Consider the following 18,924-nt stretch of genomic DNA (forward strand, 5'->3'; position numbering starts at 1 on the left):
TTCTTTCTTGTTACGAGCTGCACAGAGGAATACTGGAACTTTTTATTAATTTTGCCAAGGCTTGCTACTTCCTTGAGGTCCTTTGCCTTCCTGAGAATGTGATACCTTTGCTAGTATAAATCTAGCATCTGGAAAAACACCTTTTCTTTCTTGTTTTCCCTCTACAAATTCTGTGGAGGATCTACAAGACAGTTTTTGAGAATGTATCTCTTTGGTTTTGGATTGAACAGGCCCAGACTTAGATCATAAGATGCCTATTGTTAATATCTTGGTGACTAGGGAGCAGTGTTTGCTTTGTACCATTCTGATATAAAATGGAAGCCTTGAAGTGGAAAAAATTTAAAAGTCTTAGTGCAAATTCAGTAACTTGAAAGCTAGTGGTTCCAAATATCCACTTTGCAGAGACAGAAGTGCTTATTTTTGCTACCTGGTCACATTTTATCTAGATGTAAGAATTTATTGTTAATTTTTTACAGTATATATATTAAAGAAACCTGCTAGAGAACCATACCGAATTTGCATTTGGGTAGTGTTTCCTGTTACCCTACTGTTCAGTGCTGACTGGAAAAAGCACACCTTTTGCTCTTACCTGTTAGTGTAAAAAGCCTTCATCCTCTGTGTCCCAATACATGGACAACAGAAGCTTAGCTCAAACTTAGCAAATTGACAAGTAAACAAATTACTTCTTTATTCAAACCCCAATTACATTTTATACGGCTCCTGATTTTCTTTTTTTTTCCCTTATCAACTTCTCTTACAAATGTCGTAATTTGCTGCTAAAACCCATAAACATGTACAATCACCTTTTGTATTTAGATATGATGAATGGATAAAGGCAGACGGAAGGAAAGTACCAAAAATTAGAACAAAATAAAATAAAGGTAATTTCACTCCCTTTTTTGCTCTTGTTATCCCCAGCTTTGGCTTGATACATTCTTAAGCATGGCACATTCTGCTTCCTTTTGACTGGCATATGAATATATGAAAGGAAAACTGACCTCCCAGCCTTTTAAAATGAGAACTTTTCCCATAAAGACTTTGGGGTTTTCACTTTTTTTTTTTAAATCAAATGTATGTATGACTTCATAGAAAACAAATGAGAGGAATCTGTTTCATCCATGTTGGGAGCCAACTTGATGGAGTGCAATTTGATGGAGTGCACTGTTGAGTCTGGAGAGCAAACAGGACTCCTGTGTATCCGTATTATTTTATTTCAGAGTATTTCCTTCCAAATTCTGGTATTTTTTTTTAAACTGATATTTAGACATAGGCTAGGTTCCTCAGGCGGTGGGCCACGAGGAAGAATTTCCTTCTGTGGTCTTGCTTGGAGCATGGTGGAACCTCTGGAAGCCTTGTGCCAGGAGCAGCCCAACTGCCCAACGGCCGCAAACTGCTCAACTGCCCAACGGTCTCGCACTGCACCCCTCGCCCTGCTGCTCCTGCAGCACCGCCTGGGCTTGCTCCCACTCCAGCTTGGGTCCTGGCCAAGACCCTCTCCTCAGTGCAAAGTCTCAGCATGGACCGTAGGAAGGTACTTGTAGTCTTTTAAATGAAGAGGAGAGCTTCCCTCTGCACAGCAAGTGTTTAACTGTGAACGCTGCGTAATTTTAAGAGTACACTATTGTGATTGCTCAAATAAGAAGGGTTTTTCATCTATTCTTTCACCTAGAATAAAACTGATGGAGAGAAGGAAGAGGAGTTTCTGGTGCAAAATTCTCCTCCAGCTCGTGAGTCACCTTCCACTGTAGCTGTAGCAGAGTACAGTAACCATCAGTCCACTCCCACTGTCTCTGGGAGTCTGCTACCAAATCAAGAAGAGATACAAAGCACCACAAGCGAAACAGATGGCAAAGCAGAGGCACAGAATACTGCAGGGCAGATGCAAGGTCTCCAGTCTGAGCGATATATTTCTTCAAAAAGTTTTGATGCCAGTGTCAGCTCCAGTGGTGGTAATCAATCAGAGCCGGAGCATGCTGAAAATGGTAAAGGAAAGGGTAAAAAGAGCTGTCTTCAACCTAAGCAACTCTCATTTTACCATTGGGGATGTATCTTCATTCTGCTACAGTTTTGCTGTTGGGAAGTGAATTTTTGTAAGAAATAGTAGCCTACTGTCTACTTCAAATGTGTGGGGATGGTATAACCATCTAGTGAATAAAATAAAACCGTCAGGAAGTTTCTTGGCCTTTTGTTAGGAATTGTGATGGTTTCAATGAGGAAAAAAGTATGTAAGAGTGATATTTATACTGGACCTGACAAGAAAGGCCCAGAACAAGCTGTAATACACTGTCTAAGGAATATTTATTGTAATAAGATGAAAGTACTTTGAGTGCCCTGCTTACAAGCAGAAGATGCTGCTTCTTGCATAAAACTTGGTCCCCTGTAAACTATTTAATTTGGGGGAGAAAGTGCCGGGTATTGCATGTTTGGGCAACTATTGTCCATGGTGAAGTTATTATTATAAAAAATGGAAAACAAGTTGATATCAAACATTGACCTCTTGGCTGGGTTTCACATTTTTATGTGATTTTGAGATTCATCCTGAGACCACCAGAGAGAAGAGGATAATAAACACAGCCAACACTTGTGCACATGATATCAGACTACTGCTGCCTGCTTTTTAACTGTCGGCAAAGCTGGATCCAAAAGCTTTTTTGTGAAAGTGACTGGCTCTTTCGCAGTTCTTCAAAAATGCAGCTACTTTCACTGCGCTGTAGTGCCTAAAAAATTTTAACACTGGGGAAGAAAATATGTGTCTGACTATACTCCCGAGATGACAGAATTGTTTTTTTCATGCAACAGATTTCAGTTAACAATTAACTGAATTTCATCAAAATGCCCTTAAGGTGTGTTACTGTTATCATTCACCTGGAAATGTTCTAAAAGAATGCAACAAAATGTGTTTTCTTCAACAAAGGTGTGAGTTTGGAAGAGGTCAATAGGAAGCCCTCAATAAATATATCTCTATTGCTTTGTTAGTCACAGCTGTACATACTTTGACAAAAACACACAGAAATGCAGGCACTTTTGTTGTTGTTGTTGTTGCTGTTATTTCTCTTTCTGTCTACTTTTTGGGATCTTTTTCCTCCTTTATAGTGTTTAGAGGCCAAAAAAACCTTCAAAATACTCAGGGAAGAGACAGCTCCTCCAAAAAGCAGAAAACAAGCCTCAAAACCTCTGTGAACATCAAAAAGAAGAATAAAAGTAGTAAGTACAGCAGCTCAGTGTGAAATAAGATGTGTGTAAGTACCATGTCATTTGTTTGAAATTAATATTAAAAGAGGCGAAGAGTAGCTAGGACATAATAATCAGTCTTAGTCTAACAAAGCCTTTTAAAGAATATGTAGCTCCATAACTAGAAAGATGTGGACAATTTTGGCACCTACATGAACACATTACAGTGCCTCTTTGCCTTATTTTCTGACGCAGGCAATTTATTTATGGCTGTGATTCTAAAAGTGCACTGCTGTCGTGATCCAGTTGGAGAGTAGAGTGGACTGTGGCTATACGAACCTTGAGCAGCTGGATCGTACTCAAGAATCTCCTTCCAGGAAGTTTATCCCTACCCTACCTCCTTATGTTCATGCACACATGCTTTCAGTTAAATACTTGCCAGTTTTCTGGATGGATTATGGAGCCACAGTCTGCTACTTTTATCAACCTTCTAGGTCAGGTGTGTAGGACTTTGGTTCCCATAAATCCATGGAACAGATCTGAGCCTACATGCACAACAGCTAATTGGCCAGTGTTTCCAGTGCAAAGTTTCCCTTACCCAGCTTGCCAGATTTAGAGGGGCCTCATTACAGACCAGTTTTGTGGTCCTGTACCTGACCACCTCTGGTGCAGAGAGCTGTGTGCCAAGCTGCTACACCAGGATGGACTCTGTCATGTTAGAGTGAGACAGCTCCTGGTAAGCTTTGGGTTGCGTGGGAAAGTTGCTTTGTTTTGTAACAATCTACCTTCCCACAGGAAAATGTGGGCAAAGTGGAGAAAGGGAGTCTGATCTAAAAGAACACAATAATCATTTCCTTGAAGGTTGCCAACAGAGTTTTCAAGCATGTAAGTATCTTCTTTGAAACATGCCTCTTGTGGTCTTGTGATATGCTATAAGAAGGCTTTTGGAATTTTCTGGTGTTGAGGGTTTTTTCCCCTCTAAAATCACTCCATCCTCAGTTTGCTTAATTTTGTCATACATCCTGATAGTTTTTCTTTCTTGCTGTTTTACTCCTTGTTTTGTTTCTTGTTCAGCCTCTTAGATTATCACAGTAATTTCATGATTACAAGCTGCACGGATTATAAGCCACATTTCCGAGGTGTCGGCAATGTTTAGGTCCTTGTTAATAGATAAGTTACAACAGACTATTAGCCGCACTTTCGTTCATAGAGAGGATCCGTGTGCAACTTTCACAAATTTGCCAATTAGTAACAGAATCGCGGGATAGTGGGGTTTACTGGCTCGGGGCGGGGCCAGGCAGGCTTGGCCCACTCATGGTTGCTGACGGGGCCGGGTGGCCCAGCTCAGCGCCACGGCTCGGCGGGGCCGCTTGGGGCCGGCCGGGCAGTACTGCCACTGCCACCGCCAGGCTCACCCACCCCTCCCGCCGCCTGCACCGCTGCCGCCACGTTTGCTTGCCCTGGCCTGGCTCTGCCGGGGTCCCCCGTGCCGCCGGGCTCCCCCGTGCTGCTGGCCCCGGTTCTGCTGGGCTTCCCCGCGCTGCCGGGTGGCCCCACGCTGCTAGCTCCAGTTCTGCCAGGCTTCCCCGTGCTGCTAGCCCCAGTTCTGCCGGGCTTCCCTGCGCCGCCAGGCTCCCCTGCACTGCTAGCCCAGGTTCTGCTGGGCTCCCCCGTGCCGCTGGGCTCCCCCGCGCTGCTGGCTTGGGTTCTGCTGCCCCCGCCGCCGCACTGCTGTCCCTGCCTCTGCCAGGCTTTCCCACCTCTGCCAGGGCCAGCCGGGCTCCAGCTTGGCTTGGGGCTGCTGCAGGCTCTCACTTCTGGGTTGGCAACTTTTAGAATATTGTCCATCTATTAGCCGCTCTGGACTACAGGTCGCACTTCCGGGTTCGGACCAAAACTTTAGTCAAAATGGTGCAGCTTGTAATCATGAAATTACTGTAATTTTTAAACCTTCCCCTTCCATTTTGCCTTAATGAGCAAGGACTTATTTAGTATTTCTTGTAAGAAGTTTCAGTGTGTTTGTGTCAGTTAAGATAGTGATAATTAACAGCAGCTGCTGTTTCTCAGCTTTGCTGCCTGCTACCTCAAAGCACTTCACTAGGATTTGAGTACCTCTGCCTTCATCAAAATTCAGAAGGTTTGGGAAATGCTGCAATGCAATAATTAACAGACATTATTTAACTTGCAGCTGACTTGCAAAATTTGAGTAGCACTGAGCGCGTAACAGCTCTCCAAGCAAAAATGCAGGAAATCCGGAAACGTTACCTGCTGTTGAAAGCTGAGTTGGCTGCCATTGACCGGACGAAGCGCTTGAAGAAAAAAAAAGAGCAGGAAAGTAAGTGCTCAGAACTAAAATTTACTTTTAGAGGGCTAAATTGCATGTCATGGCACTAAGGTTTCAACTAGAGGGAGATTTGTGCTGTTAGGAGTTGTTTATGGTTGCATTTTTCCTGAAAACACTGGATTTAGTTATTTTATGACATTTAGAAGGTCCAGATCAGCTACCCAGTTATAAGGCAAAAAACATTAACAAGGCAGTCAATCTAGTTTATGCTATTAAGGCAGAACTATTTTATACAGGAAACAACATACAGAAAACAAATTTTTCCAAGCAGTGAACAAAGTGTGGTTATTAATAACTTCTAACTTTTTGTCAAGTTACAGATACATTTCCTGTAGCGTTGCCTGTGTGCCTACTTAGTGCTTTCCACTTAGAATTAGGGATTTATTTCAAGAACATAAGGGAGACAATCAATAAAATATCTCATTTTTCTGAAGCTGCCATATGTATTGCTGCAGCAAATGCTCTAGTGTGCCTTCTGCTAGGAGTGTTAAAAGGATCATTTTCTCTATGCCTTGTTCATGCACGCATTTAAGAGTTCAACAATACAGAAGAAAAACAGAAATCACAGTAACATTTTATGGCTGCAGCCATTGCAAGGAACTACAGTTGCTACTTGGTTGCCAGAGGAGGTACAGATTCAGTGGTGGGACAAGGTCCGACCTGTGCTGACTCCCAGAGGAAAAAAGAGAACAGTTGACTTGCTGGTGGGTCAGGAGTGAGCTCTGATGGCCTCTGACTGGACTCTTGGTCTGCATGGCTGGTCAGTTGGGGCCCCAAGGGGCAACAAAGCCAAAAGGAGGGTAAAGAGGCTCTTTTTTTCATAATTAGGTGTTAAATGCTGAAGTCAGTATATATGTCCTCATATTGGCCTGAACAGGGTCAATCTTTTGCAGCAGCCAGGAGGAAGCATGGCTAGGTTATTTCATACCACCTCACATCACTACCAGGAGCAGGGGAAACGGACTCTGTTCTGGAGAGCAGTTTTTCTGGTCAAGAAAGAAAATGTGGCAGAGGGAGCTGTCCAATACTGTCCGTTATCTGGGTTTTTTTTCATGTTGTTTCTGTTCTTATACCTTCTGACATTGGTATTGTTGCAGTTACCATTTGGTTTTGTATCTCATTCCTGTTTCAAGTAAGTTGTTCTTCGCTTTCTTTCATGCCTCCAATTCTCCTTTCCAGCATGCCGCAGCAGGGGAGGGTAGGGGGAGAAAGAGAAAGCAGTAATAAAGTCTCAGAGGGGGCACTGCACTGGGGATCACCATTCCTAAACCACAACAGCCTTATTTGTATCCCTAAGTGGGATACAAACCCCTACATCCCTAAGTGTAGGGCCTGAAGGGTTGAGATAATAACAGATCTGCCCAGTGTGAGCTGGAAACTATTTGATCTAAGCATTTGTTGTATTAGGCACAGAGCCACTGGTCACAATGTTGCTTGGTCTGCTCAGGCAGGTGTGCCACCTAACCCCGTGGTGGGTTGACCCCGACTGGATGCCAGACACCCACCAAAGCCCCTCTGTCATCCTCTCTGCAGCTAGAGAGGGGAGAGAAAATATAACAAAGGTTTCATGAGCTGAGATGACCAGGAGAGATCACTCACCAAATACTGTCACAGGCAAAACCAGCTGGAATGAGGGATTTTAACTGAATGTATTACTAACAAAATCAGAGAAGGATAACAAGAATTACCTTCCCCTAGCTCTCCCTGCTTCCCACCTCTTCTTTCTCCCCTCCAGCATCACAGAGAGACAGGGAGTGGACAGTCAGTTCATTGTGTGTTTATGCTGCTGCTCAGGGAGAGGAGTTTTTCTCCTGCTCCAGTGTGGGGTTCTCCAGCGTGAATCTATTCTATGGGCAACAGTTATTCCCAAACTGCTGCAACAGGGATCACTCTTCCACCATGTGCTTCAAGAACAGGCTGTTCCAGCATGGGTCCCCAAAAGGGCCATAAGTCCTACCAGCAAACCTGTTCCAGCATGGGCTCCTCTCTCCATAGGTCCACAGCTCCCTGCTAGGAGCCTGCTTCAGCACATGGGTCCTATGAATTCACAGCCTCTTCTTAGCAAACACCTGAGAGTGGCTTTTCTCCATAAACTGCAGGTGCATCTCAACTACCCCCTCCTTCCCCACTAACCTTGGTGTCTGCAGAGTTGTTCCTCTCAAATGTTCCTCTTCTCTAGCCAGTTACATCTGTGCAATAACTAATTTTTTTTCATTCTTTTAAATATGTTGGCACAGAGGCATTACCATCATTTCTGATTGGCCCAGCCTTTGCCAGTGACACATCTGTCCTGGATCTAGCTGGCATTGGCTCTGCCAGACAGTCAGGAAGGTTCCAGCAGCCTCTCACAGAAGCCATCCCTGTAGCCCCACCAGTACAAAATCTGGCCAATGGCAACTTGATATGTTTCCTTATATGCACTGTGTGCCCATCATGTTTCTCTTTTTCAGAGCATGGAGAGGGATCAGGATTGCACTGTTGCACAGTCTGATATCAGCTCATTACATGATAATATCAAGAGTCATTTGAGATGTGTATTCAGAGTTGCTCATCGCCCCTAACTCAGGGGCTATCCTTGGGAGTCCATTATTAAAAGTATCCAGTCTATGTGGGGAAAAGAGGAGAATGACTTTCCCCAGCCTTTCACCCACTTTTCCCCCCTCAGGCCTGTTACAACAGCATTTAAGAATTCTGAATTCCCTTTAGATCTTAAGGGAAGCCTGTCCTTGTTGCTAGTCCGCCAGTGCAGTGCACTGGAGCCAAGAAAGATTTCTAGGGAGGCTGCTCAGAGATCCCTGAAGAGGGATAGTAATGAGTGGCACCAAAGGTAGGAGGACACAGGCCAGTGTTTGGAGGATCTCTCCACCAGTTTAGCAGTTCCTCTGTGAACATCCACAGGAGCCTGTTAAAGTGCTGAAATATGTCAAAGAAAAATGCTGTAGTAGCTCCAGAGAGGCATGAACACTGCTCAACAGTAGACATCAGCCCCAGGCGAGGAGAAAGAAAGCAGACCAACAGCCACCATGGCCACTCAAACTGCTGCTGAGCCAGAGGAACAACCCCTGCCAGAAGAAGTCACTCCAACACAGGAAAAGAAATCCGATATGTAATCAGTTCACTTCATGAGGGATGAAGACAAAGCAGAACTCTCAAAACAGCAGGAGGAGGCAGGGCCAGAGATAATCACTGATCTCAATCCCCAAGTGAGCTGTGAGATACACAAATAGATTTCAACCACCAGTCAGGAGAGCCTCTGGTGATCCAGCTGCTTTAATTCTAGGATGTCGTGGCCCATGATATTAAACTGGATGGTGGTGAAGCCAAGCAGCTGGGATCTCTGTCCTGGAATGTGGGCATTGACAAGAGGTTGGGAAGACTGGTAAAAAAACAGTGAATTATTTTTGGTTCATTGGGACCATGATGCCTCAGTTCATCAGGGAAGAGATGCAACAACAGAGATGGGCTCATGACTGAGGGGTGGGCTTAACGATGGACACTACTTCCCAGATTATTCTTAACTGTGAAACATGCACTGCAATCAATCATGCCAAATAAAGCCTCTGTGGTATGGGGAACACTGGTCAAAATATAAGTATGGGGAGGTCTGGCTAGTTAGACTGCAGTCCCACAAACCTGCCAAGGCAAGTTCTGACAGCGGTGGAATCAACCACTGGATGGCTGAACACCATCTCTGGCCTTGAAAAGCAAGTCCCATGGTGACATGGAACCCCAGCAAGAGCTGAGTCGGACAATGGGATTAATCTCAAAAATAGCCTCATAGACCCCTGGGACAGAGAGGACAGTATGAGGTAGGTATCATATTCCTTACCACGTACTAGCCTCTGGCCATTTGAACAGCACACAGGACTGTCAAAAACTGTGCACAGTTTGGGAGAGCCTCGGTGGGGCACTGAACTGGGAGTAACATTCCTAAATCACGATAATATTATATGAGTGCTTACTGAATGGAAAAACATATTAACTGCTTCTTTATAAATGCTTATAACGTGTGTTTTCCTCTTCCTGTGCAGTGGCTGCTGCCACGTCAAGTTCTTCACCAAATGGAATGCCAGGGGAATGCAGGTGACAGCAGGACTTGCCAAATCACTTCATACTGAATGGCTGCTGAGGACCTCTCTTTTTAATCAGTATTGAAAACAAAATATGAGTATGCATTAAAAGAAGCACACAAAACCAACCAACCAACCAAAGACTGAGTAATGTTTACAGGTTTGAGTTAGATTTAAAAAGGTTACTCTGGGTTTTGAGAACCCATTAACTAGAAAAAAACTACAGTACTTTGCCATTTTTCTATAAAACATGTATTTTTAAATTTTTATTAAATAGATTATAAAAAAGGAAAGAAAACAGCTAACAAATTGCATTAAGCATTGATGTATGAAGACTGTATTCAATCTGCTTGAAGTATTTCTTCATAGTGGATTAAATAGGTATATTTTTGAGTTTTCTTGCAACTGTTTTCCTCTTAAAGCAACAAAAACTTCATTCATGCTTATTTTGAGCTTGTAGAAGGCAGTTTCAAGAGAATGTGAGCTTTTAAAAGCTTATAGAAAAAAGTAATGAAATATATATTAGGTTCTGCAGAAAACAGAGTTATGCAATACATTGTAGAAATGTGAGGACTTCTGAAATAAAATGGCATAGTTTTCAAACCACTGATTTTGTTTCTAGCAGTTTACTTAACCAATCATAGTGTCTTCATGAAAACGACATCAAGTTGCAGAATCTCTTAATAAATTCGTAGTGATAATCCATTCTCTCTTTCAGCAGAAAGCAAAAGCCTGGCCCAGCATTAATGCAACACCAGTCAAAACAAAGCTGAATTTTGATTCCTGTTAATTTTGATAGTTTGAAAATATCATAGCAAGCTCCTGAAAGTATTTGCTGGCTCTTTCTATCAACTGCCTCGAGGTCAGATTCATTGGAATTGAAACTGGAATAAATCTTCTAGTGTTCTCAGCTTAGATTGTGTCTAGTGAATTGTGACTAGTTGAATTGACCAAAATATTCTTACACCTGCAAAACAACACATTACTGATGAGACTGCTAAATTCCAATGATACGCTTCAGAAGCACTGACTGTGTTAAGAATTACTAGTCACCTGGGACTGACAGGAGTTATTTCAATAACCTCAGAGGATACTTACACCCAAACTAAAATGAGCAAGTATACTGAAATATACTGAAAGGCAGAAGGGAACTTTCTCCATACTAAGACAGACAGCCAGGTAGTAGAACTAAAAATCACTGCAACCAGTGGTATCCTAAAGAAAAACAGAAAGCAAAATAAATATAAATCTGAATAGAACTACCACTGTGCATGTCACAACCGCAAAGTTATTTTAACCTGACAACTATCTTGCTCTAAACTTATAGCCTCATTCCATTTTCTATCTTTTTTAAGTCTAAGATTATTATTTTAAATTACCTACATGTGGTGGCACCCTGAATAGTATTTTGGAGAAGATCAGTGTCCACAAGAAAAACTGTAGTACGATTTCTAGGAGAGGAAGAACAAAAACCACCACTACCTACTGAATGGACAAGCTTATTAGCTGCACTTCTGAAGCAACAGAGTACAGCAACAATGGATGCAAACCAGACCCACTTGGAATACTTTGTATTCTCAGCTGACAGTCAAAAATGTTTCATCTTAGAAAGGCCTAACAGTGTTTGCATGTACGAACTGTCTGTAGAGGGATTTCTGCAGACCTGAGCCAGGAATTAAATCATCTTCCTAAAATAAGTCTAAGTACTCCTTCTGGAGTGGAACAAAACACAGCCAGTCAAGCAAAAACTGAGGCAGTAACAAGTTGTTAGGGTTTTTTCAAGGTAACAAACTCATGAGAGAACAAGATGTTTGTGTTGTCAGAATCAAAGCTGCTTTTGAATCAAGGTCTACTCTTCTCTCAGAAGCATGACAGTTTCCTAAACAGAGTGAAGTAGAAATTAAGTGCATACACTGGAACAAAACCAAAATTTTATTTAGCAATACCCCAACACAGTAGTGCTGCCCTGAGTAGAAATCTTTGAAGTGTTCTCATTTCTTGTGAAAAGACTCAACTTATTTCTAGGAAAGAAAGCGTTTGAGGCAAACACCCACAGATGATCAATCAAATCTAAGTTTAAAGAAATTTATATTTTTTTAATACATTATTTTAAAAAGCTGGAGGAAGAAATGGAGACAAAGGGGAAAAAACCCAAATACATTCAGGGAGTAAATGGTATAGATTGCCAGGACACAATCTAAACACTGTAATCCCAGATCATGTATTTAGAACACACAAGCCAGGAGGTGCACCCTCCCTGGGAGAGAGGAGGGATTCCCTCTCCCTTTCAACTGGATTCGGCAAGAGGCTCTCACTGCTTAGTGAGCTCAACCCAGCTAGTAGGAGGCAGCTTTTCTGTCAGACTAAGCAAGGAAGAGACCCAGTACAGCAGTTTCCTTCCACAACCTTCTCTTGAGCCGTCTTCTTCCTTCAACTCTTTTTTCTTTTGGTGATAGGAAGGCAAAGTAAGTCCTGTCCACAAGCCCTCCTTGCCTTCAGTGACAGCAGGCACCTGTGATTCCTCTCCAAAGTCATTTACACACAGAAGCCAGCTGAGAGGTGTACTGTGGAAGCATAACCTGCACTGGGAGCATGGCATCATAACAAACCAGCAACTTCTTACAGAAATTTTCCTAAAATAGTAGCTTGCAATATCTGTCACACTTTTATATCACAGGAAAACAGATGGAGACAGAAACTGCTGTTTACTCTAAAATGAGAGCTCCAAACTATGCAAGCAGCCACAGGCAGCTCCCAATTTGAGTACACACAGCATCACTGAGTGGTGAAAGCAGCCACCACTGTCACACACCACAGTTAGAAGTTTTAGTACCAGCCTTGGAGATTTTTACCCCCCAAACACAAAATAGGTCTGATCTGTCTGTTCTCTCACTTGCCAAATGTCATTACAGGGCCTCTGCTGTAAGGAAGCATATCTGCCAAGCAAAATGGTCTACAAGAGTTGAACCTCAAGGCCAGCAGAACCAAAGGCTGTTGAGCATCAAACAGATGCACCCAGGCTTTCTGAAGGGCTTTCAGAACTCTGCCACATGGTGACACAGTCTTAAAACAAAATATCCAGCTCAGTATCTGCCTGTATGCTAAAGGACAGAAACTTCCTGGTTCATTACTTGTGTATTACAGAGACTTGGCCAAAACAAATGCAACAGATGTAGAAAAAGTTAAGACTGACAGCAAGTGAAACACAATTGTCATTTTTCTACTCCATCAAGTAGTTATAAAATTATCTAACTTGTGCGCTTACATAACAGAACACAGTAACGAACAAAGAAAAAAGCCTTTTATTCAGAAGGGGTTCATGTGTCTTTACAAGAAAGTCAAGATTTCAACTTACAAAGTCAACATTACCACCAGCACCTTTCCTAAAGACTTGTGATCTGTAAAATGTCCAGTGTGTAAGCAAAACAAATGAACAATCCACACCCAAACACACTTCTATCCCAAAATCTCTATTTAGATTTTATGTACATAAAAGTACATATGAATATCACATCTTCATACTTCAGGTCCTTCTCCTCCAGGAACCAGCTATAAAAGATTAAGACATTTTCGCTTTAGTGCCATAGAGTCAAGCTTTACAAACTCTATACAACAGCTCTTGCTTTACAACAAACATTTTAGGACATGGAGACTTCATGCTAGACCACAAAAGTGGCTTTTAGACTCTTCCCAACAGAGGAAGTCAGTGACTGACAGAGACACACAAACCAAAAAGCCAGCAAGGAGTAAACCAGAATAGCACCTCTTCGTGAAGGAAGCAAAGAACTGAAGAACAGAAAAAGAAATACAAATGGAAAAACACGAGGGGAAAAAAAAAGGATTAATCACTTCTTTCTGTTATTGGTATCTTCTTCATAATCAGCTGAGCACTTCTGAAGAGAAAGAACTCCACTGATTTTGAGATCAAAATAAGAGAAAGTCTAAAGCATGGACTTCCTGACACGGGAAAATATGTCCCCAAAAGAGACATGAGATCTAATGCAGAAACATGTCCACGTCTTGCTGAAAATTCACCAGGATCTGCTTCAAGGGCAACATCAGCCTAACTGGATGGTAGGAATTTCACCCCAAACAAGGGGTCAGAACATATGCTGTCCTTTCAACATGCAGAACCAAGTAACCAAAGCAGAAAAAGGGTTAGAAATTAACACAGGATGGCACCTGCTCAGACACACAATGCAGAGGTGCAAGACAGGTAAAACAACACAATGGAGGCAATTCCTCACTCATACAGAGCAAACTTAGACTCAAATCTTCCACTTGAGCCTCCTTCTTCCCCCAAAATTAGGAATGCCCTTATGTTGGAAGGCTTTGTGGCCAGCTATGCAGCTACTTGAAACTCCCTGATATAACAGAACTGTCACGGAAATTCAGCTTAAAGGAGCTGATTGTAATCCATCACCAACAGATTCACAGGCACAGATAATTAACACATGCAGCCCTTGATGACTTACCATAGTTATGTTATTTCCATTTAGCAGAATCTGGTCCAGCTTTGTGATTCTTCTGCCCTCAGGTGTGATCTCACTGAAGGAGATTAGAAACAGTAAGAACACAGAACTAGGGACAATGGCTCCAGTTTTGACCACAGAACCGGCAGAAATCTCTGCATTAAGGTGACCATTGTTGGAACTAACAAATAAATCAGCCACGCTGCAGCATGATTTTGATAAATGGAGCACCCAGGTACAGAAAGCTAACCGGCAGCTAAAAAGGTCTCTTCTACTCAGTATGTGGAGATGTGTATTTACCCTCTAAAACTAGGCAATTTCTTGAATATGACATATCAACATATTTATTTTATTAAGACAAAGTAAAAACATTTAAGTTTGCTACCTTATTGAATCTTTGCCTAGGTCTTAAGGAAGTGTAAAAACAAATTAACTACTGGGAAGTTTGCCACACAACCCATGCAAAATTAAGACTACAAATAGGATCTCCATACAAGTATTAGCTATGCAATAGCTTCTCTATGGCATGGCTGTCCTGAGCAGATCACTTCATATAGTTTTAAGTCCAAGGTTAATCTAGTCAGCTGGCAAATATTCCAAAAATGTAAAAACATCCTGCTAGCAGACCTTACACAGTATTTTGCCTCAGCGAACCAAACATTAGATAGAAACAAGAGGCAGAAAACATACTTACAATTCTGTAACATCTTCCAGCACCATATCTGAAAATTCAGTTTCAAGGAAAATAAGATTTTATTTTCCAGATTTTAAAGCGAGAATATTTAATGTTTTCATTTTATAGCAAAATGTGATTTTACCTGAAATTCGAAAATATCAGAATAATACAACTGATCCATATAAAAAGGTTCTATTCAGTGAACTCAAAACTCTGAAGAGCTATAAATTACTTAGGCCAGAGCATAAAGCAGATAGCCTTAAACTTCGATCATAGGATACTGACAAAGTCATCAAATCCTAGAAGTGTCCCAACAATTTCTTTGTCGCTCTTCATCACTATGTGAATGCGTGAACCAATGCACTTGTCCACAAGTTCTGTAGACACACAGAAAAACATACGTTCTACAAAGCAAGTCTTTCGTGCCTTACAGTTTTTCCGTGTTTATTTACACGAACAGAGACACATTCCACACACCCTTACACATTCCCCCTCCATTCTCCCACACAAACCAGCCACTCCCGACATCCTCATACCCACCCCACTCCCACTGGCCTTCCTCGGATGCTCCCACAGCCCCAGTCACCCTCCAGGATTCCAGCATCCCACACCTATTCCCTACTCCCACCCTTTTCCCCGGGCCCCAGACCGCGATTCCTCCCGGGCCGCGCGCGGGCCCCGCCGCCTCACGCCACGCGCTCCCGCCCCTGCGCTTCCCGCCCGGCGCGGCTCGGCCCGCACAGAGGCCCGCAGATGAGCCCTCAGTGGGGCCCTCAGAGGGGCCCGCAGCCGCCGCTGCCCCGGAAAGGGACGCTGGGCCCCGAACGGGGGAACCCGGGGGCCGCCCATCCTTACCGAGCGGCAGGAGTTGGGACGGGTTGGACACCGCGCTCGCCGCCATGTCGGAACCGGCCCTGGCCAATGGCTGCCGCCACCGCCCACACCCGGGAAGGGCCGGGCCGGGCCCGCCCCGCCCCTTTCGGCACCGCTCCGCCCGGCCCCGCTCCGCCCCGCCCCTCTCGGCTCGCTCCGCTCGGCCCCGCTCCGCCCCGCCCTTCTCGGCTCGCTCCGCACGAAGTGCCCCAGCGCCGGGCTGCGGACTGTGTAGTGTGCGCTGTAATGGCCCAGCCATTTCCAGCATCACGGAAGCAGTCAAGTTGGAAAAGACCTCTGAGATCACCGAGGCCAACCTGTGAACGAATCGCACCATGTCAACCAAAACACAGCACTGAGTGCCGCATGCAGTCTTTCCTTAAACAACGCCGGGGACACTTACTCTACCACCTCCTTGGGCAGCTTTTCTGTAAAGAAATTCCTGCTAATGTGGAACTTAAACATCCCCAGCACAGCTTGAGGTTGTTCTCTCGTCCTGTTACTTGCCACTAGAGAGAAAAAGACCAACCCCTGCCTTCCACAACCTGCTTTCGGGCAGTTGTAGAGAGTGATAAGTCCCCTGAGTTTCCTTTCCTTAACATGAAAGCTCAGCTCCCTCAGCAGCTCCTCAGAGGACTTGAGCTCCAGACCTTTCATCCGCTCTGTTGCACTCCTCTGGACTCACTCCAGCACCTCAATATCCTTCTTGCAGACAGGAGCCTGATGAAGAATTGCTTGCACCTTGTGGGTTAATAGTTTTAGTAATTTTAAAGAATGCTTATTCTTCACAACCATTGACCTGTGCAACTGTATGGAACTGTTTACTCTGTAGGAAGAAGAACTGGAAAGCAACCAGTCCAGTTGTACCAACTTTTACCCATTCACTAGGCTGTCAGCTATGACTTTGGGGGCCCTGACCACCCAGGGTCACCAAAGAGACCCCCAGGACAGAACACATGGGACAATGGGAGGGAACGCATATTAATGATTTCAGAGAAATTGTTCTCATATGTATGTTTCTTCTGGGAAAACCTACCAATGTGTATGTAAAATACAGTATATAAACTAGAGCTTTCTCTGTACTGAGCATGAATGTGATTCTGGAGGAGATATCCCCTCATCCATCCAGCTGAATAAAGAATGCTGGCTTCTTAATGCTCCATTAGTATTGAGGAGTTTTTATTTTTACTGCTTTTTGGTAACAGGCCCTCAGATGGACCCAGGACTCAAGGTAGCCTCACCAATACAGAGCACAGGAGTACAATCACAGCCTGGTGCTGCTGGCCCCAGTGCAGATTTTCATTCCCCACATTTGCCCATTGATTCACTAGAGGTGTGTATGTGGAAGATTTTTGAAGTCCTCCAGTAATTCATCTGACCACCATTCCCAGCTGGCTTCATCTATGCCCAGTGGCCACTGAGGGCAGAGATAGTCCTCTGGGCCTCCTGGGCATAGGGAGTGCTGCCTTGGGGCCAGTTAATACTGGGCAGAGCTGCACATATGGGGCACTGGCTACTACCCAGCGTCACAGGAAGCCCCCATCCATGCTCAGAGAAGAAGGTGCTCGTTGGAACTATGGGCACTGGGGGTCACTGGCACTCACCCCTTCTCCTCCTGGTCCTGTCCTGATGGGCACAGGCGCTGGCTGGCATCACAGGAGTTGTGCCAGTGGGAATGGGCCATGAAAGCCCAGGCAGCATTACTGTAGGACAGAAAAGCACCCGGTGGACATGGGGAACATTCTGCTGCCACTGGGGGAGGCAGGAAGGCATTGGCCAGAGCTTTGCAGAGGGGAGTGAGGGCACTGACTGCTTCTTTGCCATGAAACTGTCGGCAAGGTAAAGATGAATCCATTGATCCTCCATATTGCAGCTCTTGAGATGGCCACTGTTCTTTGAAGGTAAGTATTTCAGCATCCCTAACTTCTTTCTCCAGGCTCCATGCAAGGATGTGCCAGTTTTTCCCTGACACCAACCTTTAATTTTGCATGCGAAAATGAACTGGCATTAGCAGTCCAACTTGCTGTCCTTACTTACTGCAATTTTTATTTTCATTTCCCTTCTGGTATTTCCCAAGAGGCATTAAACCCCAGTTGTATCCACTTTTTAACATTACATCAGTCTGCATTACATGCTCTTCTGTGCCTGTTTGCTTTCCCCCAGCTTCTACTTTTAATATTCCTTTGGGAGCCTTCAAATTTTTAGGGTCAGAAGCCTCATTTTATTAAGATCAAAGTGCAGCCTTCTCCTCTTTTTCAGACTCCTCTTGTCCCAGAAGTCTTCCTACTGCTCCATGGACCTAAGTCCTTGCTCTTTGCATCTCATTTGGGCACTAAGACTCTGGATTTCTCTCTATTTGTGACTTCATACATGGAATTGACAGCATTTCATAGAATGCAAGATTCTCATCCTCAGCTACCTGTCTGACAGCTGAAACTTGGCCCCTTCCATTGATCTCCATCAATGGAACAGAGATGGACCAAAATACCAATTTGTGACCCTGGAGCCTCTCATCTAGATGTTGCACAAAGCCTGCTGCCTTTGTGCCCAGAAGCTGGCTGTCATTTGATTTTCCAAGCACAGGTACCCAGATCTAGTGACAGAATTTTCTGAGAGCATCAAGTAGCTCCTTGCGGTTGTTTATGCTCTTTGCTCCTCCAAGGTGCAGTGCAATCCTTGCTTTCTTGCCTAGGAAACTTGGACAGCCAGAGGAGAGCATAAGTTTCAGAGAACTGCTACTGCCCTGAAGCTCTCCTGAAGGTGTCTGCATTTCTCTCAGCTGCTGCCATTTGGAGAGCTCTCCAGCTGAGAGAACAAATATCTTCTCCACACAAGCAGCAGATTCTTTTCCCATAGACATCAGTAGGAAACTGTCCCTCACGAAGTAATCCCAACTCCTGCAGTGCTGACCTTTGGGAGGGTCTCTGCCTTTTTGAATGCCTGAATGTGCCATTTGGGGATTTTGTTCAGCTTGTGTTGACTGAACCTCTGTAGTCTTGCTGTTCAGCTAATTTACCTTCTATTGTCCTGTCCCTTCAGCGCCACACCTTACCTGATGCGAACAGCCACAGCACGTTCCCAGTTTGTGGTTGCCAGTGCTGCTCGGTTACTGTCCTTCACTTCTGCCTGTGTCCGGGGAAGATCTGGCCTCACAGCCTCTACACTGCCTATACTTACCTGTGTTCTCCATCTGCCCAGCCACTCTACACAAAAGTGCCAGACTAACCTGTTCACCACCCTTCTTTGCTTTCTAGACTGATACTAAAGGCTTTCTCTTTAGGCTACTGGCATGGAAACACATCATCTTTCATCTGGGTC

At 44.1% G+C, this 18,924-nt stretch overlaps 1 protein-coding gene across 2 annotated transcripts; it reads right to left on the reverse strand.

The window, feature by feature from the left end:
- Positions 1–655: 655 nt before the first annotated feature.
- LSM5 (LSM5 homolog, U6 small nuclear RNA and mRNA degradation associated) lies at positions 656–15,696 on the reverse strand. 2 transcript variants are annotated; one of them, XM_033084976.1, is made up of 6 exons: positions 15,589–15,696; positions 15,015–15,110; positions 14,752–14,779; positions 14,061–14,133; positions 5,437–5,480; positions 656–1,973 (listed from the first exon to the last, which is right to left on the reverse strand). In XM_033084976.1, the coding sequence occupies exons 1-6, from the start codon at positions 15,632–15,634 to the stop codon at positions 1,958–1,960; spliced, it is 303 nt and encodes a 100-aa protein (XP_032940867.1). In that variant the 5' UTR covers positions 15,635–15,696; the 3' UTR covers positions 656–1,957. The 2 variants fall into 2 exon arrangements, with proteins under 2 accessions (XP_032940867.1, XP_032940868.1); XM_033084977.2 differs by lacking the exons at positions 656–1,973; positions 5,437–5,480 and adding an exon at positions 12,869–13,134.
- Between the last annotated feature and the right edge of the window lie 3,228 nt (positions 15,697–18,924).

The sequence above is a fragment of the Catharus ustulatus genome, chromosome Z (genome assembly GCF_009819885.2).
Source record: "Catharus ustulatus isolate bCatUst1 chromosome Z, bCatUst1.pri.v2, whole genome shotgun sequence".
NCBI classification, from domain to species: domain Eukaryota; kingdom Metazoa; phylum Chordata; class Aves; order Passeriformes; family Turdidae; genus Catharus; species Catharus ustulatus.

What these genes read in the sequence shown, in the direction of transcription:
- LSM5 (XM_033084976.1), bottom strand. Translation starts at nt 15,634, where the DNA reads ATGGCGGCGAGCGCGGTGTCCAACCCGTCCCAACTCCTGCCGCTCG. An exon ending in AGGATTTGATGACTTTGTCA is followed by an intron (nt 14,780 to 15,014) that starts GTATCCTATGAT and finishes CTGAATTTTCAG; the next exon opens with ATATGGTGCTGGAAGATGTT. An exon ending in CTGGAAGATGTTACAGAATT is followed by an intron (nt 14,134 to 14,751) that starts GTAAGTATGTTT and finishes AATCTCCTTCAG; the next exon opens with TGAGATCACACCTGAGGGCA.